Genomic DNA, 15,802 nt, shown 5'->3' on the forward strand with positions numbered 1-15,802 from the left:
AAATAAGTAATTTTTGTAATGGTTGGAAATGGAATATAATTATTTCGATCTTCGGCGTTGTTATGAACGCAGTCAGATGGTTGCATTTTTTGGTAGTGTAAACTTTTACTAATTCGAGAGTGCAAATGATAGGAAATGAAAACTTTATACCATTACCATTCCACAAACATCTGGTAAGCTAACAGAGCTAGATAATACCATTTAACATATAAATTTATATATTTGTTGTAACGACCGTTTACCGATGGTGATTTTGTATTGATAATAGGTAAATCGGTTTTGGATCGGAATCCCATTGCTGGCGTATTAGTCCGGCATTGCCATTTGTTTGTGAGAATCATTTGTGCTCAGACGCGCCTCCAGTGAAATTGTTCTATTGTTATTTCGGTTATTAGAATAGTTTATACAAACTAATACAATGGCCGGTAAGATAATTGGACACGAAATAAGACCAAACTTATTTTCATTAAAAATATGTTTATAAAATAATATTTTATAATAAATAATAATATTGTGTAGGTGCCAATCCATTTGCGCAGTTTCAAAAGTCTTTTTCGTTGAATGGAACAACATACAAATACTTCGACTTGGCTTCAATTGATCCAAACTACAGTAAGTACCTTTAATTGTCAAAATATTTATTCAGCGATGATTCGATTGATTTTTGTGCTATAACATAGAATACGTGCTCTATGTGTTAAAATTAATATAATCAAAAAAAGTGCAATTTACCAAACTAGTGTGAATTAATTGAGTCGTTTATCAAAGTATGTTTAAATACACATAACAAACAAGTCATATTGATAGTCATTCTAGTAACACGGTGCATTGCCATTGCAATGACGTTTATGAAAAGTTATTTAATCAGACGCACCTTTGGAATACGCTGCACATACATAAATTCATATAAAACTTGTTTCGATAAGCTTCATATATATTTACTCAAGTATCAAAAGGTTACACAAGAATAAGACTATGCTTCCAAATCAATTCAAATCAGACATATGCTAAACGCGCCACTTGAGCTTTGCTATCGCGCTAATGATTTGGCAAATCATAGCTTTTGCATAATCATAAGCGATAAAAAGAGGGCACATACAGCTTATTTTTATACAGCCTAATTATATATATTGCATAAGCGTGTAAGATTTTTCTTGAACAATATATAAAAAGCAAAAAAAATATTTTTATACATGATTAGTATTTCCTAATTACTAATTCTCTCTTTTTTATCATTGTACATAATTAGTTAAAGTTGGTTATCTTTAGCTCTTATCATGTTGATTAGTTTAATATTATGTCTTTGTTATATTTCCGTGTGTAATAGATAAACTACCCTACTCAATTCGTGTGCTCCTGGAATCTGCAGTAAGAAACTGCGATAACTTTTATGTACTTGAAAAAGATGTGCAAAACATTTTGGCTTGGACACCCGACCTAAGGCAGGGTCAAAACGATGTGGAAGTTTCCTTCAAGCCGGCACGTGTTATACTGCAGGTCTGTAAATAAATATTTTTTTTAATAATATAAAAGCAAAGTAATATTTTTTGAATAGGATTTCACTGGTGTTCCCGCTGTTGTGGACTTCGCTGCAATGCGTGATGCAGTCTTAAAACTTGGTGGTGATCCCGAGAAAATTAACCCAATTTGTCCTGCCGATTTAGTAATCGATCATTCGGTCCAAGTGGATTTCACAAGAAGGTGAATACCAATCATTATTTTCTTTTTATGCCCTGAACATGCCGTCTGTCTGACTGTATATACGAAACTAGTCGCTCAGTTTTTGAGATATCGATCTGAAATTTTGTTTACTTCCCTTTTTCCCCGCGGTCATTGGGCCATACAGCATAGTTTCTATTTGATAAAATATCTTTAAGAAATTTAATGTGCCCAAAGAAACGCTATAATATCCGAACACACTGTTATTATCGGACCACTATAAATATACCTGTCACACAAACATATTGATCTTTCATGATTTTTAGAAACTATTCTCTTCATTATCTCTTTTTACATTACAATTACAGCACGGATGCAGTAACAAAGAATGAAAGTTTAGAATTTCAACGCAATAAAGAACGTTTTACATTCTTAAAGGTATGTAAAAAAAAGTGTGTTTCCATCCCTTCTCCCGTCATATATACAGTTTTCTTTATGTACCAAAAGTGGGGAGCACGCGCTTTCAACAACATGCTAATTGTTCCACCTGGTTCTGGTATAGTTCATCAAGTAAATTTGGAATATTTGGGGCGTGTAGTATTCGAGGAAGGTAACGGCAATACAAAACTGCTATATCCGGATAGTGTTGTCGGTACCGATTCGCACACACCTATGATAAACGGTTTAGGTGTCCTAGGTTGGGGTGTTGGAGGTAAGCTTAACTCATAAGATCTTTTTCAAGTGCTTGACATTTCAAAGCACCTTTCACATTTTTATTACAAAGGTATTGAAGCTGAAGCTGTTATGTTAGGACAATCGATTTCCATGTTGCTACCAGAAGTAGTTGGTTACAAGCTTGTTGGAAAACTGGGACCACTCGTTACATCCACTGATTTGGTATTGACTATTACCAAAAATTTAAGACAACTAGGTGTTGTTGGCAAATTCGTCGAATTCTATGGTCCAGGTGTAGCAGAGTTGAGTATAGCAGATCGTGCCACCATCGGTAATATGTCACCAGAAAACGGTGCCACTGTGAGCTTCTTTCCCATCGACGAAAACACATTGGCTTATTTAAGGCAAACAAGTAAATTTTGTACAAAGTCTTAGTTATACAAGAAATTTCATATATGTTGACTTAAATGCAGATCGGTCAGAGGAAAAAATTGAGGTTATCCGACAATATTTAAAAGAAACAGGTCAATTACGTGATTATAATGAAGTCTCACAAGATCCAATTTACTCTCAGGTATTTATTGATAGAAAACTTAATCGAATATTTTAATAAGTTTTGATTTCTTAAATTTAGTCTCTAACTCTTGACTTGTCAACTGTCGTTACTTCTGTTTCGGGACCTAAACGACCACATGATCGTGTTGCAGTTTCAGATATGAAGGGTGACTTCCAAGCCTGTCTGGTCAATCCTGTAAGTGTAAACTGATATTATGCTTCTTCTCAAGACGAGAACAAGAAATTTTTCTCATAAATATATAAATACGTATATAAGCAAATTAAATTTAATAATTAAAATACGCAGTACTTAATTATTTTCGGCAAATACGTTCCTGAAAAATATATCCTAAAAAAATAATTTATGTTAATGACATTCGTAAATTTCACTCCAACTTTTATAGGTCGGCTTTAAAGGATTTGCCATTGCTCCAGAAACTCTACAAACTGCTGGACAATTCCAATGGGATAATGGAAAAACTTACACTATTCGTCATGGTTCAGTTGTGATTGCTGCAATTACATCTTGTACAAATACTTCCAATCCTTCGGTCATGTTGGGAGCTGGCTTACTTGCCAAAAAGGCGGTAGAAAAAGGACTGACAGTGATGCCTTATATTAAAACATCGCTATCACCAGGATCTGGTGTGGTTACCTATTATTTGCAAGAATCGGGAGTTATTCCATACTTACAGAAGTTAGGTTTTGACATTGTCGGCTACGGTTGTATGACATGTATCGGTAACTCCGGACCACTGGATGATAATGTTGTAAATACCATCGAAAAGAATGGTTTGGTGTGCTGTGGTGTTTTGTCTGGAAACCGAAATTTCGAAGGACGCATTCATCCTAATACCCGCGCCAACTACTTGGCCAGCCCACTGTTGGTTATTGCTTACGCAATTGCGGGACGCGTCGATATCGATTTTGAAACAGAGCCATTAGGTCAGGGGCCGTCTGGTGAAAAGGTATTCTTGCGTGATATATGGCCAACCCGTAATGAAATCCAAGACGTCGAGAGTAAACACGTCATACCAGCTATGTTCAAAGAAGTTTACAGTATGACATTCGATCCCATTGAAGAAACCAAAAGCAACTAACCAAAATTCTATTATTTTAGGTAAAATTACATTGGGCTCCGAAGACTGGCAAAAGATTGAGGTAGCTGAAAGCAAATTATATCCGTGGAATACTGAATCTACATACATTAAGCACCCACCATTTTTCGATGGTATGACCCGTGAATTGCCACCACTTAAGGGTATACAAAATGCGCGCTGCTTATTGTATTTAGGCGATTCTGTTACAACAGATCATATATCACCGGCCGGTTCTATTGCCAGAAATTCGCCCGCTGCACGTTATCTATCCGAACGTAATTTGACGCCACGCGATTTCAACTCGTATGGGTCACGTCGTGGCAATGATGCTGTAATGGCCCGCGGCACGTTCGCAAATATTCGTTTAGTTAATAAATTGGTGAGCAAAACCGGTCCACGAACTTTGCATATACCAAGCAACGAAGAAATGGATGTATTCGATTGTGCTGATCGGTGGGTAGAAATTAAAAGCACTAAGTTAAGAGTTTAAAAACTTAAATCTTATTTACATTTTTTATTTAGTTATCGTGAAGATGGCACACCATTGGTGCTTATAGCAGGGAAAGACTACGGTAGCGGTTCCAGTCGCGATTGGGCTGCTAAAGGCCCCTTGTTATTGGGCATCAAAGCCGTTATTGCTGAGTCTTACGAACGTATACATCGCTCTAATTTGGTTGGTATGGGCATCATACCTCTGCAATTCTTACCCGGACAAAATTCAGAAACTTTAAATCTAAACGGACGTGAGGTCTACAATATTTATATACCAGAGAACGGTTTGAAACCTGGTCAGAAAATTCAAGTTGAGGTTTGTGTCATGTTACCATATGCACAGTCTTGTATAACATTTCGTTATTTATAATAAATTCTCTGATTTCACCTGCAGGCCGATGGCGTAGTGTTCGACACTATTGTAAGATTCGACACGGAAGTCGATATTACCTACTACAGGAACGGTGGAATTCTTAACTACATGATTCGCAAAATGTTTGCTTAATTGAAAATGCGCAGCAATACAGGCAATATACATGGATATAACGAGTAAAAGGAAGATACTTCCGAAAGCCTTTTATTATTCAGAGTTTAAACTTTCCAGTTATGCATGAAATGCAAAATATTTTTAATAATAAGGCATCAAGGTTAAAAGGGTAATTTCATACTTACAAACATGATACGTAATAAAATATAATATGATATATCAATTAATAATGTTTAAATAGAAGTGTAAAAACTTCTGAATATTCAACTATAGTGTTTCTCGATTTTCGTTGGGTACTCGCAGCTATCTCAGTTATAAAACATTTCGTAGTAAATAGTTCATTGGAAGATTCGAATTTGCAGGTCAGCAAAATCGTTTTCTATTAACCGTTTTTCTTCGAATACAGTTCTTTTTTTTTATTTGAAACGTCGGTCACATTTTAATACTATGAGATAAACAAAGCCCAGTGATGAAAGGCAACAGAATAATTATTTGAACAAAACTGAACTTGGTATATCTCATATATCAAAACTGATATGATATTTTGACTACGCGCAAGGGTAGAATGCGATTTATTATATGTCACATTAAAAATAACAGGATGCTTACAAAAGAGCTATCTAAAAGAAACAGCAACTGTGATATGCAAACACTTCGAGTTGAATAAAATCACGGCTACTATTTCCTTAGATAACTCGATATAACTCAATAACTGTTTTGCACAACGAGTCAGTGCATGACGAATCTTATACATAACGCCACGTTAATATTGTTTCTTGCTCTTTTCACAGCGAATTGCATTGATGTTCTAGCTTTATGATCGCTAAATACGCACTGGGACGGTTCTTCGTCATCATAAGCTGACACACCAAAGCAATTAATTGTGAAATATCCTTTAACTAATACCGTAGAAGCTATTATATATGTACTTTGAAATTAAATTTCCATGTGTCAGGTTTAAAATTACAATTTTCAATTTTTTTTTCTACAAGTGTGTTCAACGTTTCTGGACGTTTATGGATTTCCGCGCTAACTAAGTGTGCATGTAGCATATGCAGGCCCTCTTATAAGCTCGTCTTTTGCGTTCGTTGCCCTAATTCTATGTCATTTATCGGGTTACTTACGAATGCAAAAAATTTCTGCTAAAACATAAGAGTTGAAAACGCAGAAAAAATTACCAATTTTACTGCAAACTCATTACAAGTAGCTTAAGAAAGCAATTTTCTGCAATAGTCAGCATTATATATCTTCATTTTGATTGAATCGGCATTGTAATCGCACACAACAACGAGAACGTACTAATTTTGGTATTTTTTTTTTAATATTATAACTGATACTTCATATGCTATGAACAATACTACTGCACACACACACGAAGTACTGAAAGTGCATTGAGGCTTAAGTATATATTTTAAGTTGTTCGAATTGACCTCTTATCATTACAAGCACTGTATGTTTTTGGTAATTTCTATTCATCAAAAATATTATTGGCAAGTAAATGTTGCATTAGGGGTTTAGACCAGCTTTTATTTATTTTTTTAATTTTCTAATTAACTATTTAAGAAAAAATAATGTAGAGGGGGAGGTCTTTAACAATTCGTCCTGGGCCCGGAGTTTTTAGTGGGCCAGTGTTCTACAAATTTTTTTTTTTGCAAATTTTTTCTCCAACAATTCACTATAATTGTTGCCATTATGAATCAGAATCGCTTTTTATTGTTATGTTGTTTATGCTCCTACGGATGTCCCAGCGTAATCATCACTCAAAAAAATTGCGACATCAAAAATTATTTACCAATTTAATGTCTTGAATTGCCTCTGCTAACAGCAAATGCAGTTCGCATTTAAAAATACGAATCATTCCAAAGCTTATACATATAAATTGCAAAGTAATAGGAGAATAATCCTCACATTTAATTTCAATAAAAACCATTGAGAATAATATATATATATATATACATATATATGATATTGTTTTTGTTGTTTTATTACTATCTGACCAGAATTCTTCTTGCATTTTTTTCCTGCACATTCTTGACTACATTGCCATATTTGTGTTTGTTACAGTTGCACTTATATTTCTAAAACACATACATAACTATTCCACATTGTTAACATTTACAATCATTTTATTACTACCAACACATTACAAATAATTATATTAAACAATTTGTTTCAACCTTTCAAATTAATAATAAATAAGGCTAAACAAGTAAAAAGTTTACTTTGAAAACATTGTTAAATAATTTAGCTAAACTACATTAAAACTAAAATACCAACAATGGTTTATTACAAAATCTCTACATTTATTATTATTTAGTTTGCGCATAGTATGCAATAATTACAACAAATTGCTATTAAACATTTGCTAATTTTAATCATAAAATTAATTTATTCATGTTCCAGTATTTACAGCATAATTTATAATTAATCTATTTAGCCCCAAGAAGGATGTGTACACCACCAGATAGATAGTATGTACATTCACACAGTCTCATTGTTATCGATTTCCATGACACACACACATAGTGCATACGAGAGGCTAGCAAAAATATGACAACATAAATTGATAAACAAATACATGAGGCAATTCGATTACTATTTAGATATAGTAATTGTCGAATAACACAATAAGCGGTGATTGATTTCTTTGGCATGCTTATGTACGGTATTTAATTGATCGAGAAGTGATTCTGGCGAATGAGTTTGTATACAGTTAACACTTGGTGGTCACATAATTGTGCATATTTATAGATTTACTATTACTACGAATTTACCAACGTATTTGATGTTTGTATTGCTCTTCAACTGCTATTCGTTTTATTGTCTCGTAGCCTAAAATTATGCTAAATGAAAATGCCGCAGACTGTACCAGTCGTGCGGACAAACCTTTAAAGAAACAGTGTAGATGCTCTTCTCGCCATAACTCTTGAAATGCAACACGCATTGATTCCAGTCTTTGCACCTTAAAGAATAAAAGTTAATTTTCATTCGTAGCGAAATTCATATGTTTTACTTACTTGAAGGCGGGCTCTGACAATGTCAAGCGGATTTGTGATTATGGTAGTAGTAAATCCACCTAAACTACCTGCAACGCATTGTATGAAGAGATGTGACACCCAAGGGGGGCATATTCGACACAGTTCATCTAAAAGTTACAACCAATTAATACATATGTAAATTTCATTTATTCTACCGCATTTTCTACCTTGATACAAGTGATAAAAAGCCCACCACATTGCAGAATTGGGTACATATGCCATTAAACTTGCTGTATAGCCACGATAGAAACCGCGAAAACCATCACGTTTCAATATTTCACGTGATATATCCATTGACAAAGCAAATCGACTGCGACCAGGACCGGTTTTTATTCCTAGCGGGTTGAGGTCAGCTCTAGGACCTGCATGCGCTGCCATACCCAATACCATAGCATGTTGTGATATTACATCAAATGGTACCACAATAGTTTGGCCAACGAGTGAAGCACAACCACCCGCAACTAGGGCTTTTGTACGATGACCCGCACCTATTTCATTTAGTAGGTGTCGTATACCCTCATATGTACTTATATAGAATACACCTGACACAATTTGCACTGATGATATCCAAAAACCACGATATAGACCGGGAACCCCTTCTGATCGATATATTTTTATTGCACAATCAATCATGCCTTTATACACATCGCTTTTATATTGCACTTGTAATTGTGTTTTTATTACGGTCAATGGAAATAGGCAACATCGCACAGAAAACGAACTCAGCATGGAAAGTGGAAAAAATTTCGTTTTATTCATCATGTCCCATTCGATGGTACGTATGTATGGAGTTGCATCTACGGAACTACCAGAACCGGTAGCAGCTCCACTTGCAACTGAAATGCGATTCATGATGTTAGCTCTTAGTTCGATGGAGACCAAAAGAATTGACAGCGGCTGTGAAGAAGTTGATTCTGACAATAGTATTTGGTGTAGAAAGCGCGTACATTCAGATTTGTGATGCAATGATGGTGGTTAATTTTGACAGTCCTAAGAAAGCTGTACGCTCCGATGTTCCCGCCAGTAAAAGCTAAGTACAATTCATGTCATCCTGCAAAAGTAAAATTAATTCGTAATGTATACACCAATTAATATTTATTTTATTGGCCAATGTCATTGGCCATGATGGGCCAATACGGAAAAGTTATATATATATGTATATATGCTCAACATACCATTGTTTATAAAGCCAAATAATTAAAAAATATTTATAGTCTTGTCTTAAATATTTAAAGGATATATATCCTTAAAGTAAAAGTAAACATTATTAAGTATTAGTTATATAACAACCACGATTGACCACCGTATGACACACTATTGTAAACATTTGCATCTTGACCAACATATTTAACGTTAAGTATAATGAAATACATCACTGACTTGCGAAATTTGCAATTTGTGTTTATTGATATTTTACTTGTAAAGCAACTATAATTTGAATTTCAGAGACTTACACTTTAAAAACCGAGCTCTATTTAATGAGTTCACAAGTTAAATAATCATTGCGAATGGATTATTTTTTCGAAAAAAATGAACTAAACTACCATACGTCAATAATAAAAATTCTAGCTGATAAGCAAAACACAATTACTAAAATGACAATTACAAAGTGTCAGTGTCAACGAAGTGTCAGTGTAGCTGTCAAAGTTTGAAAGGGGTAGTTTGCAAAGGTAGAGGATTTCGGTATTGCACCCAATTGGAAAATAATTTTGTAGATAAGGAACGAAAATGAGTGAAACAACTTGTTCGTACATTTTGTTTTTATATAGACAAAACGTACAAAGTTATATTTTGGCTTAAAGAATTCCAATAATTTTTTAAAAAATGAAATGTGAAAATGTTTCCATTACATATGCAAATATACTTACATAAATACATAGTAGGATTTCGCTTGATCTTTTGATAATGATTTTAGAAAAAAACACTAGTATTAATATATAACAGTATTGCACCACCTACTTTGTAAAAATTTATTAAAATTTACTATGGGGATTACATACTCAGTTCAACGAATGTAGGAGCATCCCTTTTGCAGCCATATTTGTACATATGTATTTTCATATATGTATGTATACTTTATGTATAAGCAAATGTAGCCACATATAATCATATGAAATTAACAGTGCATGCATTGTATACGTGTATTTATATGCATTACGTATACATATGTATGTGCATCCATAGGTACATATGTTTGTATGTAATAGCTTTAAGGACTCCAATATGTGACCAATAAGAAATCAAAGAAATCCGCTACAAGCATGCGCATTAAAAATTATCAGCATCAAGCTCCGCCTCTGCAATATAAGATGTGATACTTATACATAGATGAATGAACTCAATTCGAAATTCTTTTCCATCCTTTCAAGCAGTAACGGTACGGGTTTTAAAAGTGTAGCATAAATACGACTCGGAGAAATTAATAAAAGTGTGCTTATTATATTTACCATAAACTAGTAGCTAATTTAATGTTGATTATAAAAAACATTATTTAAATATGCATCCTTAAAGTGAGCGTTAATTTATACTTCTGATTATTCAAGAGAGAAAAAGTTAATATAACATTTAACGGATAAATTAAATTATCGTGAATAAGTCTAATGGATAACCATAAATTGGTAAGAGCTTAACGTAAAAATAATAGTAAAGAAAAAGTATGTTCACAAATATAACGAAATTATGTTATTTACATAAAATAAATTATACCAGTTTGTACCGGTAAAGATATTAAGAAATAAATTTATTTATCAGTTATGTAACGGAATATTTTTATAGATTCGGTTCTATATTTGAAATATCATAATATTTTTTCTCAAAACTAATTCATAAAACAAGTACAACAGTATTATTCAATATATTGCTCTTGTAAGCTATAAAATCCAATAATAGTCCAAGAAACCGTGCCGGTTGGGGACCAAAAATGAATCAAGCAAATTTTTGAAACACTGCTCTGCCATTTAACATTCAGTAAGAGCATTCTGCATCAATCAGACCAAATGGTAGTTGCAAGGTCTGGGCTGTAGGGCAAGTGAGACAAAACTTCCCAACCACTGTTTTTCAAATAGTTTTTAACTGGAAAATTAATTAATTAAAAATTATTGCCACTTGACTAATCGCAAATTGCGGGCGTTTTCCGACAATCTCTTCAAATTCTTGAGTTGTTGTGGCTTCCGTTCCCCTTTAATGATTTCACTCGGTTTTCGAAGCTTATAATACAAAAAAAGAGCTCATAATACAAAGATTCTCCCAGGCCTTCTTGTGTTTGTCAATAATCTTCATCGAAAAGAAGATTATTATTTACGCTCCTAAGGTATGAAATATACTGAAAAAGACGTACAAAAACAGAAACTTACGAATGTTCGAAATAATGTACTAATCAAGTTACGCCATCTCTTGGCACGCCGTACAAATATAGTTATAGTATATATCTCATTATTATCAATGTTTACTTTATTTTATTTAATATTTGTTATTTATTGCAGAAATCTCGAGAAACTAAATACAAATAAATTACTTATGAATAAATATGTAAATATTTTTCATAACCATATAAATACATACACACATTATTATTAAAGCTTACATTTCAAACGAAAATTGCTTATCATATTTAAACCTGATCTGCGCACATAAAATTAATTAGATATAGACATTTTCTGAACAATATATGTATATATGTTGGAGGATAAGAGTGCAAACGTAGTAAGTCAAGATTTTCAAATACTAAGTGCGAGAAAAATGGAAGCAACGCTTCTATAATTTCTCTAAGAAATCTCATTATGGACTTGATACTTTTGTGCAATTGAATAAGTTAATAGAGTGAAACCTTTAAAAGATTGTAAACTTTATTTTTTAAAGTAGTATTTATCTATATTTTATTCATTCTTAATAAAAAATGTCATATTTCTAGACCCAGCTTTCACTCATTGTCAGCCATTTATGAAATAATCAATTAATTGTTCCAAATAAAGAGAACAGGAGGAATTTATTATTGTTAGATGCCCTTACAAACTATGAGAACATTTATAACGATGTCAAAATTTATATAAATAATTTTTTTCTAAAGCAATATCAATTAAGTACAATCTAAGAACCATAGTAATGTTAAAATACATTTCTACTTCTCATTCCCTTCACTCAGCCATAACTCAAGGTGTAACCCATATTTTCCATTAATGTTTCCTTAATAGCAGGTTGAAGTGCCCGTTGCATATATGTAGTTAGTAAGCCTCGTACACCCATTGAAAAAATCTTCTCCAATTCACTTGAGAAAGCGTCTCCCACCTCATGTCGATCGCGCACATTTTCCCGCTCGAAGTGATCGCTGAAAAGATCTGAAAAAGCTCTAGCATCTGGAGATATTAAGTCTTGCAAGTCATCGGATATACTGAGTATGTCATCATCGAAAATGAACTCATCCCTCCAATCCGTTTTACTCATTTCTGGCCGAAATTGATTACTCTCGCGTTTTTCGCGGAACTGTGCACGATACAAATTCACATTATCACGAGTATCATAAAATAAATTCTCATTAGACTGTTCATTTTCACGCCAGGGACGGTCATGACTCCGTCGATTCGTTTTTTGGTACTTCTCACTTCTTATATCATACGCATAGGGATTGTAATATTTACGCCAACGATATCCAGTTACTTGTGTTTGCGTAGCGGCAGTGCCCAATACCACATGAGGTTCGGAGTGTTCTACAGCTGGTGGTTTCACTGTTCCCTGAGTGCCAGTTTCACTTTCAAAACCAAATCGACGCTTTGAATTTTGCCGCAATCTCACACCTGAGGGACCCTGACATCCGTGAGCAAAAACTGATATAAAACCAGGCTCAGCGAAATGAGAATCCGTGCGCACCGAAGCGGCACCAATTCGACGCGATTCCTCATTTGCGACATTTTCAAAACCAATGGGAATGGTACGAAATTCAATACCGGCTCGACGTAAGCGTAAAATCATGTGACATTTACCACCAGTTGGTTGTAGTACGACTTTGCCACTAATTGTCAAATCGGGGAATATGAGACGCGTGTCCAACGTTGAGTTTTGTGTACTGAATCTACATTTATCTACCTCAACCCAACGCGCACTAGTCGATTTCGACGGCAGACGCACTCTCAAATCCTCGACGTCTACGCTGGAGACAGCCGCTAGTTTATGTGGTTGCCTTCTATTATACGAGTAGTCTGTGGAGAACAAATTATTGAATCTTCCCATGTATGCCGGCGACTCGCTTTGAGGTTGACGCTGAATATTTTTTGCATAATAACCTCGATCGCCACCAGAGTAAAAGTCATCTTCTGGTTCACTATTTTGACCGTAGAATGTTTGATACAGTGTGTATGGAGTTTCACCAGAGAATGATCTTGAACTTTTCGCTGGTATGCTACGGCGACGCATGTGCTCTAAGGCATTTTCTAAGCGACTCGAACAGCGTTGTTGTTTGTAGGGTTGTGCAATAACATCTGAAAGAGATGAAGGTTTGCGTGTATAAAGTATATATAATATTTCCATAATTTTTTAGTACTTTAGTAATTACACTCTAATTAAATTATCTCATTACTTTTACAAAACATATCATGAAATTGAGCAATTCCAAATCCAATTTTTTACTGCCTTGAGAACTTGTACGCACGAGGCTAGCTAGGCTAAGTGTTCGATCTTTAAACGAGTTTTTATCGAAACTGTGACTGTGATTTTAAAGTTGGTTTGCAACATTTCTCAAGAACTACTCAACCGATCTTCATGAAATATTACACAGGTCTTTGAGATACAATTATCAAAGACTTGGTTTTTTTCGATTACAACAATTTGAAAAAAAAGTGTCACGAAATTTTAATTTTTTTGTAAAAATGTCTACCAAAAATCCAATTTTCAGTTTTTTTCCTTTGTCTGAGTTCGGCAATGGCTGGGTTTAAAATTGATTTTTTCCCAAAAATTCCAGAATTTTTTGGTTAATAGTGTATGTTTGTAACAATAATTATATAAATAAAAATTATAATAATTATATGAATAAAAATGGGCGTTAATGAGTTAACCTTTGGAATAAATTTTTTAAGAAGGGTTCTAGTCAGTATTAATCTACATACATATTACTAGACAAAAAACAGCATATATTTATACCCTGAACGAGGTATATTAAGTTTGCCACGAAGTTTTTAACACCTAGAAGGAAAGTTGGAAACCTCTATGGTATATATAATTTATATATATATAATAATGATCACCGTGACGAGCTAAGTCCTTTAACCCATATTCGTCTGTCTGTCTGCCTTTATATACGCGAGCTATTTCCACAGTTGTTACAATATCGATCTGAATTTTGCACATGGAGCATACAAACTGATGGGTCAAAATCAAGATAAAGATTTTTTATACCATTTTATGCCATGTTGAAGGGTGTTACTCGCTGAAGTTAGATAAGGTTTTTCCCTTTATTTACTTTACCGCCACTTTTGCGCATAATGGCGGACATGTGAATTGTACTTTATTTTTTAACGAATTTTTATTTATGTTGCAATCGTATTACAGGCGACTTGGACAGCGAAGTTCTTTTCATTACCCTTCAGTATATAAGCCATTTAAATATGGAAAAACCACAAAGAAAAATATTTTTAACAATTTTATTTAATATAACTGTATGTGTATAAATGTTTGACATATAGGTATGTCTCACAAATCAATGCTTTACAATCATTTATGTAAAATGACTTATATTCGAGGAATTTTTATTTTACATTTAACGTACATTATTACATTTAACTAGATGTTATTTTAATACCGATACTTTAGCAAGTAAGTTAAAGTTAAACGTGAAAAAATGGAATAAATTGAATCTGCATTTGCTTAGCAAGTTTGCATTGTTCACTAATTCAGTCTGTAAAACATTTTTAAGTTTCAGCTCTAAATCTCAAAAGATTCACCAAGAACTTTTATATTTTAATTTCGTTACAAAAATTGAAGAAATGAATAGTGATATACTTTTACACATTAAATTATTGCATATATCCTGTTGCATATTTTGTTTCACACTGTCGGAATAGAATTCAATTTAATTATTCACTTAATCATTTGGCTTAAATATCGAAAATATGGCACAATTTTAGCACACATAATTTTGTTTTTACTAAATACCTTCACATTTCCTTAGTAGGATCACATAAAGAAATAACAATACTGCTTTTAAAAATGGCACAGGATACTTCTTTTTGGTTTTCATTTTAGAAGGCATAAGCATTTCGTTATGCATGCCCGGACTTTTGGGTTTGTGGAATTATTTTTAGTTTATTACTGATTAAAATAAAAAGTCTTTGATTTCGTGACTTTACCGAACCCGCGAAATTCACTATAAATTTAAGCTTAAGACTGTTCCGTTCTCCTCTGCTGCACTGCCGAAAATGGTATTAAAAGTGGCACGTTGAATTGTGAAGCCTCCACCACTGAGTACCGAAGAAGTTTTAAGACATTGTGCTTCTTGTATTATAGCGTGAACGCAAGCGCAACTGGAACCAAAAACTACCTATTACATGTAGTAAGTACTATACATACATATACACAAATGAAGATTTCTATAACTTAAGCCCATGTCACTGCCTCATTGTCGACACTTCCAGCACCTTCGTCTTCAGTGAAAGTATTTTCCACAACAAATAGCCATTGCAAGTTTGCTTAATATGTACACATATGTAGATGTAGTTGTATTCAAGTTCAGCGACGTTTCATGAAACTCCACAAAAGAGGGGCAATTAAATATGTATACTTGATGAAAATAGGCGAGTGAAAATAATAAT

General features: G+C 33.7%; 3 protein-coding genes across 3 annotated transcripts; 1 reads left to right on the forward strand and 2 right to left on the reverse strand.

The window, feature by feature from the left end:
• Positions 1 to 212: 212 nt before the first annotated feature.
• On the forward strand, positions 213 to 5,191 carry LOC108969843 (cytoplasmic aconitate hydratase-like). Its single transcript, XM_018934822.1, has 13 exons — positions 213 to 425; positions 520 to 612; positions 1,328 to 1,497; positions 1,556 to 1,701; positions 2,028 to 2,097; positions 2,167 to 2,371; positions 2,444 to 2,746; positions 2,808 to 2,908; positions 2,969 to 3,085; positions 3,294 to 3,948; positions 4,010 to 4,442; positions 4,512 to 4,797; positions 4,876 to 5,191. Exons 1-13 carry the CDS (start codon positions 419 to 421, stop codon positions 4,984 to 4,986), a joined length of 2,697 nt encoding a protein of 898 aa, XP_018790367.1. The 5' UTR covers positions 213 to 418; the 3' UTR covers positions 4,987 to 5,191.
• Positions 5,192 to 7,606: 2,415 nt separating this feature from the next.
• LOC108969821 (solute carrier family 25 member 44) lies at positions 7,607 to 9,588 on the reverse strand. The gene is made up of 4 exons (XM_018934759.1): positions 9,461 to 9,588; positions 8,174 to 9,057; positions 7,986 to 8,113; positions 7,607 to 7,930 (listed from the first exon to the last, which is right to left on the reverse strand). Exons 2-4 carry the CDS (start codon positions 8,856 to 8,858, stop codon positions 7,739 to 7,741), a joined length of 1,005 nt encoding a protein of 334 aa, XP_018790304.1. The 5' UTR covers positions 8,859 to 9,057; positions 9,461 to 9,588; the 3' UTR covers positions 7,607 to 7,738.
• A 1,989-nt stretch (positions 9,589 to 11,577) lies between these two features.
• On the reverse strand, positions 11,578 to 15,441 carry LOC108969822. The gene is made up of 2 exons (XM_018934760.1): positions 15,147 to 15,441; positions 11,578 to 13,477 (listed from the first exon to the last, which is right to left on the reverse strand). The coding sequence occupies exons 1-2, from the start codon at positions 15,259 to 15,261 to the stop codon at positions 12,144 to 12,146; spliced, it is 1,449 nt and encodes a 482-aa protein (XP_018790305.1). The 5' UTR covers positions 15,262 to 15,441; the 3' UTR covers positions 11,578 to 12,143.
• Between the last annotated feature and the right edge of the window lie 361 nt (positions 15,442 to 15,802).

Source organism: Bactrocera latifrons, unplaced genomic scaffold (genome assembly GCF_001853355.1).
Source record: "Bactrocera latifrons isolate USDA-ARS-PBARC rearing strain unplaced genomic scaffold, ASM185335v1 scaffold_267, whole genome shotgun sequence".
NCBI lineage: Eukaryota > Metazoa > Arthropoda > Insecta > Diptera > Tephritidae > Bactrocera > Bactrocera latifrons.

Coding starts and splice junctions, on each gene's coding strand:
- LOC108969821 (XM_018934759.1), bottom strand. CDS start 8,858: ATGAATCGCATTTCAGTTGCAAGTGGAGCTGCTACCGGTTCTGGTAGT. Junction 8,114..8,173: donor TTTTTATCACTTGTATCAAG/GTAGAAAATGCG, acceptor TGTAACTTTTAG/ATGAACTGTGTCGAATATGC. Junction 7,931..7,985: donor TTGTCAGAGCCCGCCTTCAA/GTAAGTAAAACA, acceptor TTATTCTTTAAG/GTGCAAAGACTGGAATCAAT.
- LOC108969843 (XM_018934822.1), top strand. Junction 3,086..3,293: donor AAGCCTGTCTGGTCAATCCT/GTAAGTGTAAAC, acceptor CAACTTTTATAG/GTCGGCTTTAAAGGATTTGC. Junction 4,798..4,875: donor GTCAGAAAATTCAAGTTGAG/GTTTGTGTCATG, acceptor TTTCACCTGCAG/GCCGATGGCGTAGTGTTCGA.
- LOC108969822 (XM_018934760.1), bottom strand. CDS start 15,261: ATGCATAACGAAATGCTTATGCCTTCTAAAATGAAAACCAAAAAGAAG. Junction 13,478..15,146: donor CCTACTAAGGAAATGTGAAG/GTATTTAGTAAA, acceptor CATCTCTTTCAG/ATGTTATTGCACAACCCTAC.